At 38.2% G+C, this 23866-nt stretch overlaps 1 protein-coding gene across 1 annotated transcript in view; it reads left to right on the top strand.

Annotated features, from left to right (window-relative positions):
• LOC124182706 (UPF0489 protein C5orf22 homolog) overlaps positions 1-14387 on the top strand; it is an 801650-nt gene extending 787263 nt beyond the window's left edge. Inside the window, exons 7-8 of the mRNA XM_046570295.1 lie at positions 9091-9309; positions 14130-14387. Coding sequence (XP_046426251.1) covers positions 9091-9309; positions 14130-14262 — 352 coding nt within the window. The 3' untranslated portion in view covers positions 14263-14387. The remainder of the gene's footprint in view (positions 1-9090; positions 9310-14129) is intronic.
• Positions 14388-23866: the final 9479 nt, after the last annotated feature.

The raw sequence follows: 23866 nt of genomic DNA, 5'->3' as shown, positions 1-23866 counted from the left end.
GGAGTGAGAGAGGGGAAAAAAGTGTCGGTATCTCTGGTAGAAAAAAAAGACAATGAGGAACAAAGAAGAAGAGCAGAAAAAACAGGGACCGAGGAATGAAGTACAAAGAAAACAGAGCGCCAACCACTCGCGCAGAGTGTAAAGATCTCCGATGGGATAGCGGCTCGGGAAAAACCAGATTCTTCTTACGGTATGGAAATTCATGCGCGCATATCGCTGCGTCTCGATGTAAATGAACAACTGCAAAGCTAGGCGAAAAACCGGCATAATGCCTGCAGGGTAATGGATACCCGCGATCTTTCGCTGCAGGCATCCGGTCCAGGTACGTTATGTCAACCCTCGTTGTTTTTTTATCTCATTTTAATAATTGATCATATGATTAGGTTACGTTACGTATGCGCCTGGCTCTCTACCCTGAGTTCCCTTCTTCGCAGGGTTTCACTCTCTGTGTCTGCTCTTTTTCACTCCAAGATTTTTTTTTAAACATTTTTTTTTTCTCAACGGGGTGCCAACGCAAGAGCAGTAGAAAATGTTCATCGTGTTGTACGGGGGTAAGAATGTCGAAAAATTTATAAAGTGCAAGGGTCACAACATCGAATTTTCTATGACGTGAAAATCTATTGCATAGAATCTCAAAGTGTGGAAAATTGAAGCGTAGAAGAGACAAAATATGTGAAAGGGTCAAACCATATGCAGTACTGTGAGGAAATTCTTTGCTTTTTATCATGAGGCGGATATTTGAAATTTTGAATCCTGATTTTCGAATCAATTTTTCGTTCATTATCTTCTTCGTATTGAAATATTGAAATTAATCGGTTCAGGTAAAAATGTAGATATATTACAAAATGGAAGGGTCACAATAGCGAATTTTCAAATACTCAAAAACTGGCAGTAATTAAGTTTGAAATTCATATAGTCAAAATATGGAAAAGTCAAAATTTTGACTTTCTAGACCAAATATAAAATCTTCGAAACGAATTCTGATTATTCTATATTTTAATTTTTACTCTTCCATATTTTGACTATATGCATTTCAAAATTAATTACAGCGAGTTTTCGAGTATTTGAAAATTCGCTATCGTGACTCTTCCGTTTTGTAATATATCTACATTTTTACCTGCACCGATTAATTTCAATATTTCACTACGAAGAAAATAATGAACGAAAAATTGATTCGAAAATCAGGATTTAAAATTTCAAATATCCGCCTCATGATAAAAAACAAAGAATATTTTAACCATCGGTCCTGTTCAAGTAGAATGCTCGACGAAAAACCGATTTGTAAAACAATTATCACGCGCTTGTAAACTGAAAAAAAGATCAGCTGTATTAAACAAAATAATGAATAATTCAAATTTTATACTTTTTTCCATAAAATCTTCCTACATTTTCAACTAATTAAAGTCTTTTCTTGTAATTCTACGAAATGATGCATTATCCTGTTCAATTAAAAAACCTATCGTTGATCCACAGAAATGGATGAATAGCGGCTGCCGATAAAATATTCTGTAAATATAAAATCCATCCCCAAAACATCTCTGAACGGAAAAAAAGGATTCGTAAGTTAAACCTAAATTTTCAGGTTTATCAAAAACAAGTTCATGTATGATACAGAAGCTACAAAAGGAAGCTACAAAAAGTATAGGCACGCACATTAACGATTCTAAAAACTTTTGATTCTTCGAATATGTTTCAGATTATATGTCGTACGAACGATAGGAGAAGATTTGATTTTGATCATGAATACCTTTTTCATCTCCTGTATCACATAAATCGGAAATTCGTATAGCTTTCAAATTCTACTTTGACAAATATTGTTTTTCCTAGAGATTATCACCTCGCCGCGACGAAACATTGAATCGAACAATAAAAAAAAATTTATTCGTGCTCTTACGTTGGTGAACCTTTTAATTTTTTTTTTTTTTTTTTTTTTACCTCCACTTTTATTATTTTTTCTACTTCCTCCGTTTCATTCACTCATCGTTGGATTATTCTCGTACGATCCCAAGCCATTTCTCTCTCTCTCTCTCTCTCTCTCTCTCTCCTCTTCGGCGCGCCATTTGCATATACGCCTCTCTCCCCTTCCCGTCTCTCTCCATCGCCCCTTATCGCCCCCCTGTGATCGACAAACAATATGTGAGCCCCTACGTAATGAACCCCCTTCTGTTTTTTCGTCCTGGCCCCGCCATTGTTCATTTTTCGCTTTCAGTCCGTAGCTATATATATATTTCGTGTGCCCTGCTTGAACTCACATATATATATGTATAAATATATACGCGTGCAAGCGTATATTCGAACCTCAACGATTCGAGACTGCATGGCCCCGAGTTTTTTTTCTCTTCCCGTACGTACTCTGCTCTCTTTTTTTGCCACCATTTTTTCTAGGCGCAAACAGATTTCGATATGATTTGTACAGTGAGTGGAAAAAATTTATGCCTGTGTGCGCGTGTGCGAAAAGGCAGGAAACCGGTTGAACGGCTCACGTATTACTTATACGAATCAAACCCTTACGTGCGTATAAAAGCGTAAAAGGGACTTTTTTTTCTTTTTTCTCGTCCCTCGCGTGTCCGTCAACGAATCGACGATATATTTCCTTCAGAGAGATGATCGTATTATTGGATGTTTTAACAGTGTCGTTAAGATACGGGAATCCTACAATTTTAAGACCATTAAGCTTTATCGCTCGAAAAAAAACATTCTAATCTATTTTATCACATGTTCAAATTCATCCCTATTATTCGTCTTCGTATTTTTAACGCTCCTGTCGTCGGCAAAAAATGTAACGTGATAGTTTATTTACGTAAAACAATTTGCTCTTTCTGAACGTGAAATCCGTTTAGATTCCTGGGAACTTTCAGAAAGACACGTTTTCCGAAATTTTCAGTCCTTCAGATGCAAAGAGGATAAAAATGAATTGTTTTTATTATTTTTACTTTCGTGTGAAGATTTAGATGTTTTTGAGTATATCCTAAAATTTTTAGAATAGGATTAAAGCGGGATCGTTATTAAATCTGTATCAATATCCCAAGGACACAGAATATATTGAATTCAGAAAATTTGTCATTCCTGGAAGACACATACCGATTTAATTATGATCCCATTCGCATCCCACTCTGAAAATTTCAGGATTTACAACAAAGTAACGACCTCATCGTAAAAAAGAAAAATAGTCTATTTATATTTCCTTCGTACGTACAGGACTAAACATTTCGTCAAAAAAACGTGATTTTCGTCATCTTCCGAGAAACAATCTTGGAGTAAATTTCGTTTTCGAATAGATAAATCCTTTATAAATGAAAACGTATCAAGTGATATTTTTTTTAGACAACAGCAAGCGTTGAAAATTCGAAGAAAAAGGTTGAGTTTATAAATCTCACGAAATTTTCCCGCGTGTTTTTCACAAACGGTAAGATCTAAATGCCCGAAAATTGAAGAATTAGTTTTGCCACTACAAAAACCAACCGAAAATCGGTGGATCAGTCCACATGCGTATCACGTAGCTGTACAAGCGATGAGATGTCAAGATGGAACACCGGTTTCTGAATGAAAAGTGACCAGGGCACCGCAGGTGCAACCGATGCAGTGTCCGTAGCTGTAGGAAATAATTAATATTTCAAACAGAAAAGAAAGCGGAATGGAGGGGGGGGGAGGAAAAGGAGGGGGGAAAAAACTACCAACACTCCGTATGTCTACACAGTACACATGTAATGCAAAAGAAAGAAAAATTGAGGATGAATAATAAAAATATACCGATACGTTTACAACAGTTAACACGGTGGATATGGGATGCTTATCAACTCGTGGCACCTGGCACACTTTAATCCATTTTAGATTAGCCGGCCGGCAGAGCGCGCAACGTGCGTTCCGTCCACTGAAAAATATAACGATACTAGACAACTCGCTGCATGGCCGGCACGGAGTAGTAGGAAGGAGACAACACTCTGCGATAAAACTTGTCCCCAGTTTTGAGGTAACGTAAGAGGAATTGTCTAAACGCGATTTGAGCGCCCCTTACGGAAAAAAGTGTGAAATTTTCGCTATAAAATGTAAAAAGAAAAAGAGGGCGGCAATCGTAACCTATACGCCTCCGTTTTATAAACATACTCCGTAAATTCGTAAAATACGCATATGAAGTGACTAAAAAACAGTGAAAACCGAGTGATTGCTTTTCTAATCTCAACCGACATTAAATCCGAGGAAAAGGTTTGCAAACGGCGAATCGTAAGATCATATGGGGAGGGGGGTGAGTGCGCTATACGGGCTTACACCGCAAGAGGCGCTCAAATCGCACCTTGACAATTCTTCTTACGTTGCCCCAAAAACTGGGCCAGCTTTTGAGCCAAGTCCTGCTCGAGTGTTTTCTCCTTCCTATTACTCCGTGATGGCCGGTATACGGCTGACTTTACGGAGAGAGAGAAAGATAGCACGGAGGTGAAGTTTTGTCTCTCTCGCACCGTTACAGTCTTTCAGAAAGCTTGTACACAGGAGATCAGTGCTCCTTTCGCGCGAGTCTTCTTTCGCAAATCAGTGACGTTAGATGTCGGGTTAGACTGTTCCACGCATGCGCGGTAACTGGTAGAAAGAGACAGAACTTCACCTCCGAGGTATCTCTCTCTACGGAACATCCACCACCGCAGAAAGCGTTCCAGTATTTTTATGTTTCAGTGGTTCCATCCGAACAAACATCGGTCAAGATTAGCCAAACAGTCTTGCCAGTTTGATGTACAATTTGTTGTACTAAATCCAGTACGTTTTCAAAGTATTTAGTATGGCGGTACTCCTTTTGTCAATTTAGTACGTTTTTCAACTTCGGTACCCTAATACGAAAAAAGACTCGAAAACGAATGAAATCCCTAGGGAAATTTTTGCGTTGTTGTTGTTGTTGTTGTTGAGAAAAAATGATGCATCGAATAACAAAACCAAAAAAACCAATTCAATTCAAACCAATCGAATGAAAATTTAGTGGGATCAGTTGAGTTGTGTTGCATTTTGTTGTTCTGAATTTGTGTTTGTTGGGTTGTGTTGGGTTGGACGAACTATTATTCGACGAATTGTTTTCGACGAATTTCCCGAAAATCGAAACCGAAACATGTAAGAGAATATAAAAACTATTGTTCTACTATATAGTTTTATAAGTCAGAACTGTGAATCGTGATCAGACGGTCTGTTATAAATGCAAGCTGCGATGTTAGTTTGAGATTTAGAAGAAAACAACAACAATAAAATGCTAACGTTTTGATGTATTCATTATGTACTCTGTTTGATTCGAAGTGACCGCCAATTTAGTACGAAAATTCGAAATCTGTTACGATGTGGCGCTGCCGTCTAGTACTAAACGATATCTCACGCTGGCAACACTGTATCTAACCCCAAAACCTGTCCGTGAGGCTATGGCGATTGCATTTCAATAAGAAAAAGTTAAAATGCACTTGGCATGTGAAGTGTGTAAATCACCGTAAGCAACAACGCGAACGATCTTCGGATTTACTGATATTTGACAGTGAGGGGTTTTCGTCGATAGTTTTTACCAGTATACCGATAAGAATTGAGGAAAAATATCATCGCTTATAATTATATACTAGAAAATTCTGGAGAAATGGAAATTTTTACACTGATGGTTTAAGTATTGGTTCGAGTTCACAGGGGAATTTGGTACAAGTAACTATTTAGCGTGATTATAGTTTTCAATGCTACATTCTCTAGCTATTGCAATATCAAATCTGTTTGTTTAACTAAATACACGAATTTACTCGGTTATTATTTATGCTAAAATCTCGGACGTTAACAGTGTAAAATAATAGAGGAAGATAGCCTAAACATACAGATGATACATGAACCGCAGATATTGTTTAACTAATTGGAAAAAAAAAAAATTTTAAATCAAGTCCAACGCTGTGTTATTTCTTCTTGGCAAAATGGCTTTTTCTCTAGTTAAAAGTCAAGAGCTGACGTATTATCGTAAAAAAAAACGCGACCGAGTACGAAGGAATCAGTATAACCGAAAGACACGAAAATAAACGTCATAGTATGCCAAGTTAATTACTTCATCATCGCTGCAGTTACCAGAGTAAAATCCATGCGTGTTTGCATATTTTACAGATAAAAAACGTTGAAGAAAAGTCTCATGAAAATTCGACTTCCGCGCTTGCAACTTCAGTTTCGAGAAACGCTGTTGCGAATTATGAAAAGTAATTTTGGCTGCACATGGTTGAGATACGGATATCATTAAGCAGGAGATCTTTGAAAAGTAGCTTCCCTTAAACGCAACGAGACGCTTTAACGAAGTCTCCTTGGTTCTTCCCTGTTTCTCATCTTCATCCTTTTTCAAAGTAATTAGGCATCAGTTATTAAGACACTTGAAAATTGGTTTCTCATCATTTTCATAGTGAAATATCAAATATTTCCGAAGATATCGCGTTCTGAAGACTCTTTCATGGATCCGACTTACCGTTCTTGCTCACGATTCTCATAGGCGATATTACATATTACAAACAAAGAAGAATTTTCACGTAATTTACCTCGTAAAGGAAAGTGTCACATTGGTTTCCGTCAACTGGACAATTGAATTCGAATGAGAGTAGAATTTGATCAGATTGCGTTGAACGCCACAACCTGTTAATTGAATGACGACATCACCTGTCAGTTGTGGCAAATTTCATCTACAAATTGTGAAGCTTGATGGTAAAAACTATACCACTAAAAAAAGAACGATTGCATTATAACACAAACGTTGTTGGACGGTGAAGTTTCATGGAATCCATGGCGCTATTTATTCGGTATTAAAATAATTTCGTACGAAGTTTCCAAGATGATACTGTGATAACAGGTAAAAAGTCTATTAAAAATATTACCTATTCTCATACTTGGCACTTTACACTTTAACACCGTCATTGCTGCACTGTAAAAAAACGGTGATGTTAAAACTGACAAGAATCCGGCGATGCTTGGTCTACTATTGGGAATTTGAACATCCGATGGTATTTCTAGATTGACATCAAATTATGATACATACAGTCCGCATTTTCATCAGAGATATCAGAGTATCCATCTTTTCCAACTGCGATGCCGATTCGTAGTTTTAAGTCAGCAAAACACAACGTCGTTAACCAAATATGGTGCGCGTAACGTGTGAATGGGGACCGATTCATGACGGTGAGAAATAAACGTCATGGTTTCGGAAGACAAGCATTTTGCCTTGGTTGAGTTGTTTTTAAAACCCGTAATTTGGGCGTCCCAAGTTCACTCGACGAGTGCGTCTGCCAACTTGCACGGCTTTTCGACTGTGGAGCGGGCGCATTACCGCAGCATATTAGTGACCAGCATGGCAGTTATGTACCTTCTCTTCGTTATTACTGACATTAGCTTCACGACTATATGGCTATTTGGTGTCAAATGACGACAAGGCTGATTCGTAATTCCGTGCTTTTCGTGTCGCATTAATATTTCCTCTGTCTTTTTCGGAATTTTTTTGTTTTCTTTAGTCTTTTTTTTCTTTTACCCTTCCATTCCTCGGGAATGGAGTCCACACTGTATGGCTACAGCGGACCATTTACACGTAAATAACAGCATATTCAAGGACACTTTACTGATTCTGAGCACCGTTAACTCATTTCTGATTCGGTATTTGAACTCGAAATGCGGAGAATCATTCCATTGAGATTTGACCAAGTCAAGTATCAATGTCATGGAACCAGAAGAACCTCAAGTTTTTTTTTAACCCATTAATTGGAATGCTACTCACTTGAAAATTAGTTTAATGATAATATCCATTCGAGAACATTGATTTCGAGTAATTTCTACCTTGTGATGTGATTTTCGTTGATTTCTAGTGTATAGGAATCAATGATTTGCATGGATGTCCCTTGATTTCCTAATATTCTATGCGGATCTCCAGATCCCAAAGAATCACTGAAGATTACCTAGAACACGGTTGGAAATCACGTAAAGTATGCGATAAGATAAAAATCAGCAGAAAATACTCGACATCGATATCAATGACGAATTGAAACCATTAGTCGTTTACCGCAAGACAATTTGTTCTTATCATGTGATTTCCAACTAATTGCTCCTTGATTGAAGGAACATTCGAGTCATTTGAATTCCTTTTGTCCACAATTTGATTTATAACTGTGAAATTTAAGCCGTCCTCTAGCGAATTTCCCGAAGTAAAAAATCATCCTACAATCGAATTATAAATTAAGAAAAAATGATTCCAAAGAGATTCTGCCTACATCACAGTCGAGAACAATCTCTCAACAAATATAAATTGTAAGAAATTTGCACGAAATTGCAAATTGTGGTTTTTCTACAAGTAACAGCTGAAAACAGTAGGAAGAGTGCTGCATAAGCACGGTAACTTTTCTCTCTTCAGTAGCCCAAGTGGCCGGGTTTCGACCTGATTTTCCCACCCTTCCAATTGTGCTCTTGTTCTTTTATTTATCTTCCTCGAACGCTGAACTTTTTCACGACCTCTTGGATCGTCTCATAAAAGACGTGCATCTAAATACTAGATCCTAAGATTACGTGATAAACATACTTGAAGTATATATAAAAAAATAAGCACTAAATTAAATAGTTATCTCCTGTGTTTTGTGTATTGACTAGAATTTACTACGTTTGCACGAACCTTTATACCAGATATGTTTGTACTGTGTTTGTACGGTGGGAAAAACGCACTTTCAAACCTGAAACTCCCATAATTGATAAATAATTGATTCAATTTTAGGATCACATGGGAAAGAAGCAGTTTGAATTGCTGGACGATGATCTTTCTAGGATTACGAATAGCTTCTGGTCAGCGTTGATTGATGTTTCAGACAACACAATTAATATTACAGCGAACTCTATGTTCTTGTAAATTCTTTATGCTTCGATAACAGATGAGACAGTTCTTCTTTCGCAAAAATAGTAGACGATAATGAATGATTTTCGAAATTATACTTCGTCGATGATCGAATCGACGATCGACTTACGATGAATAACAATCATTGATACCGATTATACATCACGCTTGCGAGTACTAATAACCGACAAAAGAAAACGCGCCTGAGATTTTCTTCACTGACGCAATATTTGGAATATTTGTCGCAGGTACGAAGAAGTCGAGCGTATCTTTCGGGAAGTCACCGCGGTTTACAAGGAGTCGGAAGTCGACTGGACACTTGTCCACGACGCTGGATGCACAAGGGACGACACGGACCTGCCGCATCACGTGACTACCCAGCAGGACTTGAGCCGTCTGATAACCGGAACATTCAGAGCTTTTCTCGCCGCTCTACCAGCGCCACCGACAATAGTGACAATCGCAAGGTTGGTACCCGTGACTCGATGAAATCGCAAATGGCGAATCGTCACTTGTAATGATTCAAATATAACCGCTCATTGTACACGACACGATCGGACGAGGTTAGACCCAGGGAGTGGGGCACCTGGTCGCAAATTTAAGGAGAAAATTAGGTGGCTTGATCCACGTCCCTCCAGGAGGAAGGAGGTGCGGAGGTTTTTCTCTCTGAAAAGAACTCCTAATCGATCCAAAATCGACCAATTAAAAATAATGAAGTAAATCTGAACTACGAGGACATACCTATTAAATTAAAAATTAAACACTCCAAAACCCAAGCCCAAATTTAAAAAGAGACGATATAGAACGAGAAATAATAAAAGTGCAATAAACAAATATAGTACCTTGACGAAAGACGGTTATTCACAATTATTTATAAACACAATAATATCCACCAGTTTTAACCATATACACCTGGAATGTATGAATTGTGGAATGGATAAATGAATGAATTTCAAACCTAATGACGGCTCATGTGTAGATATATTTATAAATAAATTAAAATTTTCACTCTACTACTCATAGTTTATAAAAGATTTTTAATATTGATTTCGAATAATTTTTAATTTTCAAATAATCTTATACACTGAGGGAAATTTTTATTTCCGGTTACCGCTCGGTCCTTAACCTTTTAACCCTTTAAGGACGGGACTGGTTGATATTTCGACCACTAAAGTATCATAACATTTTCGAGTTGTTTTGGGGATAATATTACGTGTTGAATATAGCGAAAATAGTGTAACCATTATGGGAAGGATATTTGACCTTGAAATAGTGATTTCAAGGTCAAATTTTTTCTTCGGTATCTCGACCTGAAAATTGGTATACCCACGTATTTTGGTGCACTGAATTCGAAAAAAATAGTATCGCGTATGGTAAAACGCATCTTCAAGGTGAATATAAAGTCGAAATATTTGATCACCGTTAGTTTCTGTCGGCAGATCAGCACATCGTTTTTTCTTGCGGAGGATTTCTTATCAATTTCGGGTTAAAATAGAAGAAGCGATAAATTTGACCTTGAAATGTAATTTTAAAGGTCAAGGATGTGTCCTGGACATCTTTTACTATTTTTTTTCGTATTCAGCGTATCCAATTACGTAGTAAAGCACTCCTAACTCGCCAAATCAAATTTTTACAATTGGACTTTACGTTGCAGACGGGAGTGGTCGAAATTTCGACCACTGGGTTCGTCGGATACTCGACGTGAGAAATTCATTGATATTATACACAAATTTCGTGTAAGATAAAAGGTCTATTTCAACGTAAAAATTCCCGTCCTGAAAAGGTTAACTATTTTCATTTTTTACCACAACCGAAAAATATAGTTTTAGGTAGAAAATGCAAAATTAGTTTTGTAGCTGTTACCGGAAAGTCTAGTATCCGTTACTATTCTTTCTCATTACGATCACGGTTACTAAATTTTCTTGTAACTGTTGCGAAAATTTAATGCCCGTGCAACGATAAATTGACGTTAAAGCTTTGTTTAAGTAAAAAAGTAGAGTTAAACCGAACAAACTGATTTTGCGTTGCAATTACCAAAAAAGGATCGAAGATAGCGCAAAATAGTTACGTGTACCTCATTTTTCATAATTCCAACAATATTTAAGCAGTTTTTTTAACGATACCTGTTTTAGTCACTATAACGGATAAAATTTTTATCATCGATCGGAGGTGAAAAAAAAATAGTAGTACTGTTTTGCACCGAGTTGTTTTTAGGTATTAAAATTCCTGGAAATATACTTCAGTAGCAGAAAATTCTATTTCAAGGTTCAATTAATTATCTTGAATAACGTAGAAGTTACGAAGTTTCTAAAAGTTTGAATGTCCGCCATTTGGCAACCAAGTTTGGAAAAGGTTTGAAAAAATTATCGTCACATCGTCTAAATGTGGAAAACATTTTCTTCATATTAAAATCAAATCGGAATTCCGGAAATCTGTAGCTACGAAACTTATTTACTTCTGCACTGTATATGATTGAAAATTATATTTTGGAAAAACTCCTAAACAGGCGTGGCAGAATTTGTGAGTTTCGAAAAAGTTTCAACATTCGCAATTTTAAAACTGGATGTGAGAAAGGTCCGAAGGAATTACTGGAATATAATCCAAATGTAGACACTTTTCTCTCCAAATTACAGTCACGTCGGTCAAATAATTTGTTTCCTACGGCACCTTGTTGGAAATACGAGGTACGAAAATGCACGAAACATTAGATATATAGTAAACTATATGACTTTTGATCTAGCGTATCTGATGATTCGTGCTTTAGTAATTCGTCATGTGATTCCTTATACATTTTATCGAGTTTACAAGATAAATCATGTAATAAATAACAAGCTTAATTCTTTCAAAATATTTTATAATTCGACACGTGAACATATCAATTAGGGTATTAGGAGAAATCGGACACGCAGACGCTACAGTAATACATCAATTTTTGAAGACGCAATTTAGTATACGTCGACCAAACAAAAATTTTGTCAAAGTTACACAAGTTTTTGAGAATAAAGCAACGTCTTTGATTCGAGTAAATATTATTGAACACATGTGGATAAGCCTTCTATTAGATTCATTATACGTTATGCAAGTAAACTTTAGTTGCTTCGGGGTAAAAAGCTTCGATTATATGTATAAGGCAATTGAATTTTCGGTTTTACACGAGCCTACTAAAAATTTAATGACACCAATTAAACAGATTCAATTGAATTGAAAGAAAAACTTTTAAGTAAGATAGAATGAAGGTGAAAAAAAAAAACTTCCAGCATAACACGAATCTCTGATAGTAAAAAACGTCCATCATTGAAGGAAAAATAATGTGTACGGTAGATAAACCTTCTCTCGAGTTAATACGCAACTGAAAATCAGTCGCTTTTAACGCTTAGTTTTTCCGGGTGGTAAAAACGAGACGACGACGCGCAACGAGAAGGGAAAAAAATTGCCTCACCGCTTCCGGAGCGATGTTGATTCGTCGGATGTTAAAGAAGTCGTGAAAACGAGTAGCGGAGGCACGCAATTCCGGCTGCGGCGCAAGATTCGGTTATCTCTGTCCGCACCGAGTGTAAAACGCGCGGCCAAGAAGAATTCCGGGCCGCAGCCCGCGCCTTTCAGTGTTGCCAAATTGAATTTCTCCGCTTCGTGGACGCGATCATAGATGGCGCGAGTATAGCCGAGAGCAGGCTATGCCGGGAAACGGGGTGGGGCGAGGGCTAAGGGTGGGTTTGATTATGGTCAGGGTAGGACGCGGGCTCCACCTCGAACCGACTTAAGCCCACCCCGTAGGAGCCTCGGAAAATACTCGGGGGGATGAGAACGGATCGAGAAACCGGGAGAATACCGCGAGGAGGGGGAAGGAGGAGGTGAAAGGGAGGAGAAAGGAACCACAGGGGTGAACAAAATTCTTTTGCCCGATCCACGGACTTCGCTTCTTTTGCGACAGATGGCAGCTTCGTACAGTGACGAGAATTCCTACCGGATTCAAAAAAAATTTTATTCATATTTTTAGGGTTTATTAATCACCGAATTACAGTCGACCAATGATGCTGTTTCTTCCATGTTGTAATTGCCGTCGATATTTTTGTGCACGGTATGAGTTTTTTTATAATTGTAGTCCGATTAATAATATTATAAATAGACCGCAGTTGTTTGCTGTCCAATTTTTAGGGGCTTGGGAATAATTGGACACGAATTACATAGTTGTTTTCAAATTGAATAATATCAATCTGTTGAAGAAATTTTGAAAAATTCAAATGTTTTGAACAGTTTTGATGATTCAGGCTTTCTTCAAATAGTTTGAACGTTTCGATTGGTTCGAATTTTTGTTTGAAATAGTTCAAATGTTTCGAAGATCTCGAATGAATATTTCGAATCTTCGGAATAATTAGACTAGTTTAAATATTTCGAATAGTGAAAACGTTTCAATTGAATTTTGCGGTTCTTGGAATGTTTCAGATAGTTGCAATGGAATATTTCGAACGTTTCGATTAAGTTGTTCGTTTTCCAGTTCAATCGTACTGATAACTTCAACTCCCAATGAAATCGTAATTTAACCACACGTGCTATTGTTGTGTTGAGTGTGAAATAGCGTTCAATGACTTCCAAGCGCTGTAAGTGACTCGAAACTCAACCAATTTGAATAACTCGAACCTCTGCGAATTTTTTAGACAGATTTTATGACGATGAAAATTTCGGGAATCTAATCGATTATAAGTAAAAGTTGTAAAGCAGCAGCTCTCGCCATCTGTCGTCACGAATATGGAGTTATCTCGATTACTTCCGGGTCTGACGTGAAAAATCGATATATCTAGAACCCGCGACCATCCCCGCTTCGCCACCGCCGTGCTTCCGGTAAAAACAAGTCGTCTGAAGTCACCTTCGGATGAACCCACGCATTCTTTCTACTTCCACCGGACTAAACGAAAAGAATTTTTTGCTCAAACATTTTCTACTTGAAATTGTATAAACTCTATACCGCTAAACAGGTTCGAACATCTTCAAGGACACACCGTTTGTGGTCAGTGTGTAATTTGCGGCCACCTTTATAAAATTCTCAACTTTTTAATTCGAATTTCGATCTGTTCGAGGATCTGTTCAATTGTTCGACATTTACGAGTAGAATCCGACTTTGAGAAGGTTTTGGGCAGAAGTTTTTAATATCTGCAACACTTTCTTCTTCTCAAATGAGTACCGCTGTTGGTGTCATTCGCGGCTATAACCTCAAATTAGACTAAATGAATGTGGCTAGAACTGGTACATCTATTCTACTTGATAATTCATCAATTTTGAAATGTTGCAGGTCGAGCCTGGACGATTATTGCCCTCCCGAGGACGTGGATCTTATTCAAACCAGAGTTCTCGACGAGTTGCGTCACCGCCTAGGAACCGTCGACATCAAACTTGCCTATCAGGAGCTGCAGGAATCTCCTTGAATACTACGAATAGCCTTCCTTACTTGCGCCTCGTACATGTAATCCTTCGAATTGCATTTTTATGGAAACTTATGTTCTTACTGCGCATTTTTCTCTGAGGTATGGAATAAAGGCATGAAAAATAACTGTCTGACGACTGAAAAGTTGTTGCTGGATTTCCTTTTTTAACTTCCCGCTTTTCTATATATTCGGAGAAGAGGAAGGGGTGGATAGCTACTATAATCACCTCGAAAATGAAAAGTTGAGATTCACCCAATCTCGACGCTTTCACTTAAGTATAGAGAATCACCTGCACTGACTAATTTTCGAGTGGGTTTTTGTGTGATCAATTTTTGTCCGATGATATCTCGGAGACGAATCGATAGATTTCGATGATTTTCGTCCCAATATACGCGGCTTTTGTTAATCTAAAATCGACCAGATTTTGGAATCAATCACTGATTGAATAACAAAATTGAAATAACGCTATCTTGAAAACAGACAAACAGATTCTTATGATTTTTGTCCCAATCGACGCGACTCTGCTTGATCCAAACCGGATGAAATTTTTGATCCGATGATTCCAGTAGTTTTCGAATTATTTGAATCACACATTTCGGAAAAATCTTGGAACTAACAATGACTCCTGAACCCAAAACGCATTAACCATTCGATTTCACCGGTTTCGGTTATTAAGAGCCTGCTCAACTTTTTTACAGCCATTTTTAAGGCCCTTATGCCGCTTAGACGGCTACTTCTCCGGGGTCCGGAGCTCGTGTTTCTCTCGTGATTTACATACGATCTGTACCACTGTGTCACGGCCCAAGGCCCGCAGGCACTTCCACAATGCGTTTGCACAATGACAGAAAAAGGTGGTGGTCGTTTTTTTCTTTTCCTTTCCTTTTCTCTTCTTTTTTGTTTGGCCCCTTCCTGACCGCCGCTTTCCTTCTTCCTTGTGCCGTTCTATACGTACATACTTACGTATGTGAACGTTACACGTACGCATGCGTGAATGTATATACGCAGTGTACAATTGATATTTGCATAAGACGCTGAGGATCTCGGTCCGTTCCCACCGTCTCCGGCTTCTCCAACCCTTTCATTCTCCTCTCATACGCACGTACAAACAGTTGGCGCAAAAAATCTCTTCCTTCCTGGCGATGAATTTATTTGTATGTAGAATGATTTTTTGTTTTAAAAATTTCATTCAACCCTCCGTTTTTTCCTTTACATACTTTTTTTTTTACACATCGTTCTGGTTGTGATACTTCTTATTTGCTATCGATCAACCCGATCATATTTATACATGGAACTCGACATGCGAGTATAATGATATATTTGACTCGAGGGATTCATAACAAATCGTATAAACATACATTTTTAAACTCACCGTTGTATTTTTAATCTGAAAAATTCTTTGTCTCAAGTATTTTCAACAAAATCAAAAAATATCATCCATTCCATATAATTTGTCAAACCCAAAAAAAAAAATGTTTTTAAAACAAAAGAAGACGAACGAACAGATCGTCACATCGTCCGTCATTTGCCTAAACAAACTTCTACCCCTAATTTCATTTTTAAATATGCTCGCATAGCCTCAGATTCGTGTAAGAATAATATCTAGACATGCAACTCCGGGATGAAGCACCCTGCATTTTCCTTGCTCCGTCTGTTGTTCGGTTACTGGTTTTTATGCAGATCAGTTCCGGACGGGATTATAGGCATCAACGCCACGCACCCGTGTTGATCAGGATGCTGTGAGAACTGCGCTTTTGCCCGTCCGCGTCCTGGCACATCTTTCGTCTCTTTCTATTTACCTCTGCATATCCTCATGTGCATGTAATATATATATATATATATACATGTATATAATAAGTAGCTATATTTTACCCAAAAAGTGCGCTTATTCTTTCATTCATCTCAATAATATGCATTTAGTGTAGAAATATAAAGATAAAGGGTATGTAACTGATTTAGTTTCAAGTATATACCTAAGGCTAAACAAAGTAGATGCGATTCAAAAATTACACCAAGCTGTTTCAAAGTAATTTCAAGGAGTTTCAAACGAATTGAAGGTAGTTTCACGCGATTTCAAGCCGGTTGAAAATGTTTTCGAGAAATCCCGAATGATTTCTAAACAGTTTCAAGGTCTATCGAGCAATTTTTAAATGATTACAAACCGTTTTGAACTAATTACAAAGCGTTTGGAACGCTGCTTATCTGATTTCAAGCCATTCGAAGCGGTTCCGAACGGTTTTAACCAATTTCTAAGTGATTTGATACGAATCAAAACGAGTTCAAACTATTTTCGACGATTTTTCTCAATTTTAAAATGTTTTTTAGCCACTCCAAGCGATTTGCAAGTATTTTCAAAATGAAGATCACCAGTCTTCAAACTAATTTCAAGTACTTTCAAGCTGTTTCACAGTGGTACCAAAAGATTCCAAGTGCAGGTGCTAAACCGATTCAAACCGATTTCTGAATGATTGTAAACGAATTCGAACGATTTCACACGATTTCAAAATGAATACTAATGGCTTGAACTAATTTTCGTGAGTTACAAACTGATTTCAAGCAATTTCCAACGAATTTCTGATAGATTGTAACGAAAAATGGTTAGCGTTATGACGAAGTCAATGCAGCCCTTAAAAAATCATTCGACTCGGGTTCCTCAAGCTTTTCTTGCGAGCATCTGGAAGCTGGAAAAGCTCGCTGCCTAATTTGCACAATCCCGTGGCGTGGTCCCCGTTTCCCGCAGTGTTATTACTACAGTTCATATAGCTGCTGCAGCGTTGCACCCGTGACAAACGGGATCTCGGGATCACAGTGTAATATGCTAATGCGTCGGGTTAATGCGATGCACAAAGCCAATTATACCGCGAAGCCCGAAGGTCTCGAGCGTCGAAGCTACCGGTTCCTCTGCGATTTGTACACGCGAAATATTCGCCTGCAGCCTATAGACAAAACGCCCGGTAAAAGAGATCCAGAGATGGCATGTTGTATAATAAAATCTAGAGGGGCGAAAGGACGAGGGATGTCCTCCATCGACACCCTGAACATTGTTCAAGGGCGCTATTTGTGTTTGTTAAAACCCTTTGTTCGTTCCGAAACACCGGAGGTGGGGTTGGATATGAGGAGAGAGAGAGAGCAAAAAAAATTACTCACGTCACAAATTCGGAGACCATCATCAGTGCTGCTTCTCTGTCCGGTCACTCGACATTCGGTCCAAGCAATCCCTTAACATCGGTCCTCAGCTTTACGTTTCTGGGTAATTACTTCGACTCAAATGCAGACGCAAGCTTTTTCTCTGTGAGAAGGAGAGTGAGAGAATTTTTTCGAAATTTATCCATATAGAAGAGTATTTTTTCTTCTTCTCTTCAATTGTTCAGTGAGGTTCGAACATTACGTAGTTTCGCCAAATTCATACGGGTATATTACAGAAATTGGATAGTTGGTTCAGTGAAAATTGGTAACATCTTTATTTGAACATTCGTACAGAAAAACAATTTTGAACTGACGTAGGTCCAGGGAAATTGACAGATTGCGTAAAAGTGTGTAGTTTAATCTTACATGAATAAATAATCATTGAGGCCATTCACTTGAAACTCGAACTGATGATTTCAGTACATCAATATTGATTTCTAGTGATTTCCATCGTGTCATGTGAGTTTCGTTTATTTACGGTGTACCGAGTTATTTCAACTAACTTCTAACGATTTTCAGTGATTTCCGGCTTACAAATCACTTGGGATCATCTTTTTTTTATCAATTAAAGCACACGACAAGACATTCGATATTGGTATTAATGATCAATCAAAACCATTTGCGACGATTTCCATGATTTTCAACACATGCCGGCCGATTTCATCAGCGCTATAACGTGGCTTTAAGTGATTCACAACAATTTGTAAAATCTATCATTCAAACAAACATTAGAGTCATCTGAATTTCTCCAATTTACAATCTGATATTCGATTCTTAAACTTATGGTTTCCTCGAGTGAATGCCCCTTCGAAAAATGGCGTCACCGCCACATTAGAAATGGGTTTCCTCGACCCCAATAAAATACAAAATAAAAAATCTCACGTGATTTCGTCAAATCTTTAGTAATCATCATTTCGTTTCGCAGGACGTCGAGTGATCCGTTACTCGGTAATTATAACCAACGACTGCCAATTTTCGCTAGTGAAATTACACGAGCTCGAGCCGAGTTTACGACGTCATCGATGCCCTGCACTAATGGACACGCAGAGATCGTACGATGATGACGCAGTGTGGAGGTGCGTGAGAGTGGACGAGGAATATATAATCCCCGTCTGTATAGGTGCGTGCATCCAGTTCAGCCGTTGCATCCGCAGCCGGTCAGTTGCTCGATACCAGCTGAATATATTCTACCTCGCGTGCAGGGAGTGCAGGCCATCCTAAAATTCCGTCCATCCCGAGCGGTTCGTCATCAATTTCGTTCGAACGTCGTCGATTCAACTCACAGTCGTTTACGCCAAGTCGGGATCATCCGAAGACCGAAGGCTCGAAGCTCTCCAGATTTTCGAATTTTGAAACAAGATGCTCGTCGATCGTCTTGGTGACTTCGTCGAGTGCAATCCGCTTTTATCCACATCCAATATCGTTCCTCTGAATTGCTTCCGATGGTGTTGCAGCTGCCGGTGATGAAGCTTCTCTTTCCGAATGATTTTCTGGAGTAACGGAAAGTACGAGTGATAATTCGGGATTAATAGATGTGCGGTATTTTAAGATTGTGAGGTCAGTGATACGCAATTGTGACGGAGGGTGAATCACTCGGTCTCCTTGTTTAATTAGTGTTGTTCGGTCTGGGGGTTGAGAAGAATTGAGAAGAAACGACACTCGAGGCCCAATGAAAAACAACTTTCGAAGTAATGTGACAGTCTTACTTTGGTGGAATTTATCTTTCGCGTCGAGTTTGGTTGGGAAAAATATCGATAAAAATACGGAATGTGTAAGAATGAGGTGTTTCGTTTCCACTCAAAATTCCATTCCAAAAATCTAAAAGTCGAGAATCATTGAATTTTCATATTCACAGGTATCACTACTTTTTTCACTTATTGCAACTTTTTTTTTTCGTAGCAATAAGCGACGGAATTTGACAGTCTGGTATCGTCAGATTCCAAATTGGAAGTAGCCACTTTCGTTCTTTACCGTGCTATCCGGATAAGTTTGAAATTACATAAAACTATGACCTACGAAATTCTAATCTATGAGGTATTTAAAGAGTCGATAACGGTCGATCCAAAGACAGGCGGCAAGTTACTTGATTCGCGAAACTTGACTGGTATCTAAAATTCAGATCTTGACCCACGATTACCAATTAACCTCATAAAAGTTGAACTTCGACCCGATGTCCAAAAGCGAGGAACCTCGCGTTTCGTCAGGTTACGCGATACGTTACTCTTGAACAAAATGGTTGCAAGTGGGACACGTAAACGCAGCGATGGGGATGGTTTATCTCGAATACACAATCCCACCCTCTCCCCACGTCCCAATTTCCCCTCGTGACTGCCGAATCTCGCGTTCCCGGCCAAGAGGGGGATTCGGTAGGTTCGATGTGAAGGGAGGCGGTCGGCTCCAAGGGTGGGAGTAACATCCCTCGATGTATTCCTACAAAAGTTGCGCACCAGCAAATTTCACCGGCAACAAAAGAACGAAACGAGAATTATCGCTGATAACGAACCGGCTGCAATGATTGGAATTAAATATCCCCTGTAATGAAATTTTCATCGGTTACTTACAGTTGTACGAAAAGATCTGGATTCTAACATTTCGTATTTCAACTGGAAAATACGACGTATCAAGCGCAGATCTAGTTTTCCGAAACTAAGCTGGCAACACTCACCAACACGCAAGGTTTTATTACTTGACTAAAAAATTCGAATATGTACGCGGTAAAAAATTTTATTGTTTCGAACGTACGATAATTCCTATTTTTTTATAGCGCCACGTTTCTTTTTCGTCAGATTCTGGGCTGATATGCATTTACGAGTATCCACTTTTAATTTCGAAAATATTTGATACTTCCAAGTCACCGTGATCCTATAAATATTTATTATTTGAGCTTCTTTATCCGATTGGATTTGGAATTATCGAGTTTTTTCTATTTTTTCATAGAACGAGAACCACCTAAGAACGATTGCTCGACGAGTATCAAAAAAATGAAAATACTCAACACGCGTATTTTGAATTCTGTGTGATTTAAAGTTCAAGCAAACCAAAATAAAAAAATACTTAAAACTAATCAGTAAAAAATATTTTTAACGTTAAAAATCCGTAAATGCATTTTATTTTGAAACGTAAGAATCTGTTAAATTACAAAGAACTGTAATTTTTTTCTATTAATCGCATAATATTACTGTAACATCGTTCCTAATCGCTATACGTGAGATAGCGTGTTACGTCTATAATGCGTCAATGTATTCGGGTGTAAAGGTTCCGAGAACAATGAATTGTACCTGCGGAATTCGTATAGAAACAGACAATGCAACGTGCATTTGGTTCCGTGGAGTCTGTAGGACAGCGGACATTCAGAATATAATTATTATTATTGGCGTAATTATCGGAACGATGATTATTAGTGCAAGGGATCCCTGCGGCAACGGATCCAGACTGTATAATGCGGTTGTTGGTGAGACTTGAAGGAATCGCGTGGCTGGACTGAAACTTTTCCTAGAATGCCCGAGACGACTCCCCGGGGTAACGTTCCCTAATGAATCCTCAATCTGAAGTTAAAACTTTCAAATTGTCGACAGTCAATTCAACAAATACACGCGACACTCGCGACGCCGTACGTCTACTGCAACTGTATAATAAGCAGCAATAAGAAACTTTGACTGCAGCGTCGTTGAGTAAATGAGGAGAGAAAAGAATGAGGGAAAAAAGAAATTGCTGAAAAAAACAGGGATAAGTAGGCAAGAGGCAGGAGTAGAAAAATAAAAACGTGAATGCCTGATGGGCAAGGACCAAAGCATATAAGTCATAAAGAAAATAAACCAGATGACAAAACTTGTTACAGCGAGTAAGAAACCGTTTTACTATACATTTATCGGAAAGTTGAAATATTTTGAAATCACAAGCAATTTGCATGAACACGTTGGCATGATTGAAGAGCAGGTTGAGTCAATTTGTTCAAGCGTAATAAATAATAATACTTGAATTTTTGTGTAGCTAATAAATTCGAATGTTAATAATTAAATGTCACTCTTCTGCGCGACTTTTTTCTGCAACTTTAATTGTAGTGTAGAACATTGAGAGGTATTTTTTCAACGCATAGTGATACAACTTGGCGGAGCTTAGCACAGTAAAAATATTGAAATTTACTTTTTTCAATGAATCAAAGAATTGCGAACAAAAATCACTGGATGAATTTTCGAATAAGAAAAGCAAGGGAACATTACAAATCATGTTAAAACCGTATTCGAACTATTTCAAAGTGATTTCAAGTAATTTCGGGCGACTTAAAGGTAACTTTAAGCTGTTACAAACTAAGTTCAAGTAGTTTCAAACCATTCGAAAGATATTTTAAGCAATTCCAAGCCTTTGAACATCATTATGAACGGTTCCGATCTGATTTCAAGGAGTTTTCAACGATTTTAAAGTGATTTTAAGCGGTTTAAAAACAATTCCAAGTTGTTTCAAACTAATTTCAAGAAGTTTAGAATGATTTTAAAGTGGTTTCAAGAGAGTTAAAAATAATTTAAAGCTGTTTCAAACTAATATCAACGAGTTTCAAACGATTCGAAGCAAGATTTTAAGCAGTGTGAAATTAATACGAAGAAGTTCTAAACGATTTCAAAACTGTATAACAGCGATCCCAAGCGTCTCCGACCTGATTTCTAGCAATTTCCAAATTACTTCGACCGATTTGAAGCGATTTAATGGGATTCCTGAACAATAATTGTAACGAAAAATGGTTAGCGATATCAACGAGCCATCAATCCTTCGGAAAAGAGAAAACCGAACTAGAGAAAAACTGTCACAAGCTACACCGACCACATGGGGATTTATTATATTATTGTGGCATGTATCTATATACATATACATTCGTTGTTTACGCCGGCATGAAGCCGGAGAATCAATATGAGGGCGGGTAGCGGGGGCGGTTTTTTTTTTTTTTTATACCAAGGGAGATGTTTCGTTTCGAGACAATAAGTTTTCCACTCCGGTCTCCGAGGAAAATCCACCCTCGCGCGGTTTTTCCCTCCCTTTCTCCCCGCCGCCGCCGCCTCTCTACCGTATCCCCGAGTCGAATCGACTCATCCCACGCCAGAACTCTGCCAAATCCTCCGCTGCTATACTCGAGCTCATGCATGCGAGTTTATACCGGGCGGTGCAAACACGCACACACACAGACGGAACCCGTACCCTTGCTTCACCGGATTTAAGAAAGCTCGTGCAGCAAGGGCGCGGAGGGCAGTGACGCGTGTGCCCGCCGGAAAGCGTCTTCTCTCATTCGTATGCTCACAGCCATTACAAATCAATATTCCGGACGGAACGGAACGGAACGGAACGGAACGGAAAGGAATGGAACGGGACGGGACGGGATGGAACGGAACGCGAATCCTCCGCAAGAACGAACGCCTCGGTGATTCGAATTCATGAATCAATTTATAGAATTGCAAATATCGCCCCGCTTCAGCCTTCGCACGACTTATAGGTATATATACACGTTACGCTATGTATATAGATATGTCACATGCAAGCTAGAAATGGAAAAAGAAAATTGAAAAAGAAAGAAATATCGTCTCTTTTGTAATGTTCTCGGTTGTTGTTCTGACCGCTTCTTTGTCGAATGAAAGAACAAAATTTCTGTGAAACAAAAAACACTCTTTATTGTCACCATGTTTGGTATATTCAACGAATCACTTCTCTCTGTGGCATATATCTCACAACTGCGATTCAATATCCATTTAAGAAGACGTTTTTCATCTCTGTATGTATATTGGACCGTTTTATTCTGAAGCAACTCTTCTTTTCTTTCCTACTTGGAATACTCGAAAATAGCAAGAAAAAAAAAAATCTTCGAGGAAGAATATACCTTACATCCAATTTTGATAAGGTCGCTCTCGAAATTTGAAATTTTCATAGTCAAATAACGTGCAGCGAAAATAGAATGTATTTATTGAAATCGTGAATGTAATTAAATTTTTTATAAAAGCATCATGTCATTAAATCTGACCTTCAAACGTTTCAAATGCGATAATCCTCTTTAAAAATTGCAACAACTCACCAGATTTTCATGTGTCGATTTCGCAAAGTTTCCAGATTTATCAATGGGTATAACCATGTGAACCCTTTCCACATTCATTTAATGATTCATCATCCAAAATGATGTATCAAAATTGACTCACATTTGTTCCCCATGCCACTAATCGTATCAGAATCCCTGTTACAAAACATACGGAGAAAAATTGTAAGGGTAACAGTAATCGGCTAAATTGTAATTGCAGCTATTAGGCTATAAAAACTGTATCAGACCTGCGAGCAGGTAACTAAGTGTACCTCTGTATGGGTTTGCATTTGATCTTTTACATGAGAAAGTGTAAACAATCCCATGAAAATAAATGAATTTGCGACAATGACACTCTATGAAGTCGTG

The sequence above is a fragment of the Neodiprion fabricii genome, chromosome 5 (assembly GCF_021155785.1).
Source record: "Neodiprion fabricii isolate iyNeoFabr1 chromosome 5, iyNeoFabr1.1, whole genome shotgun sequence".
NCBI classification, from domain to species: domain Eukaryota; kingdom Metazoa; phylum Arthropoda; class Insecta; order Hymenoptera; family Diprionidae; genus Neodiprion; species Neodiprion fabricii.
The sequence above is the reverse complement of the archived record's forward strand: the minus strand, read 5'-3'. Positions and strand labels throughout refer to the sequence as shown.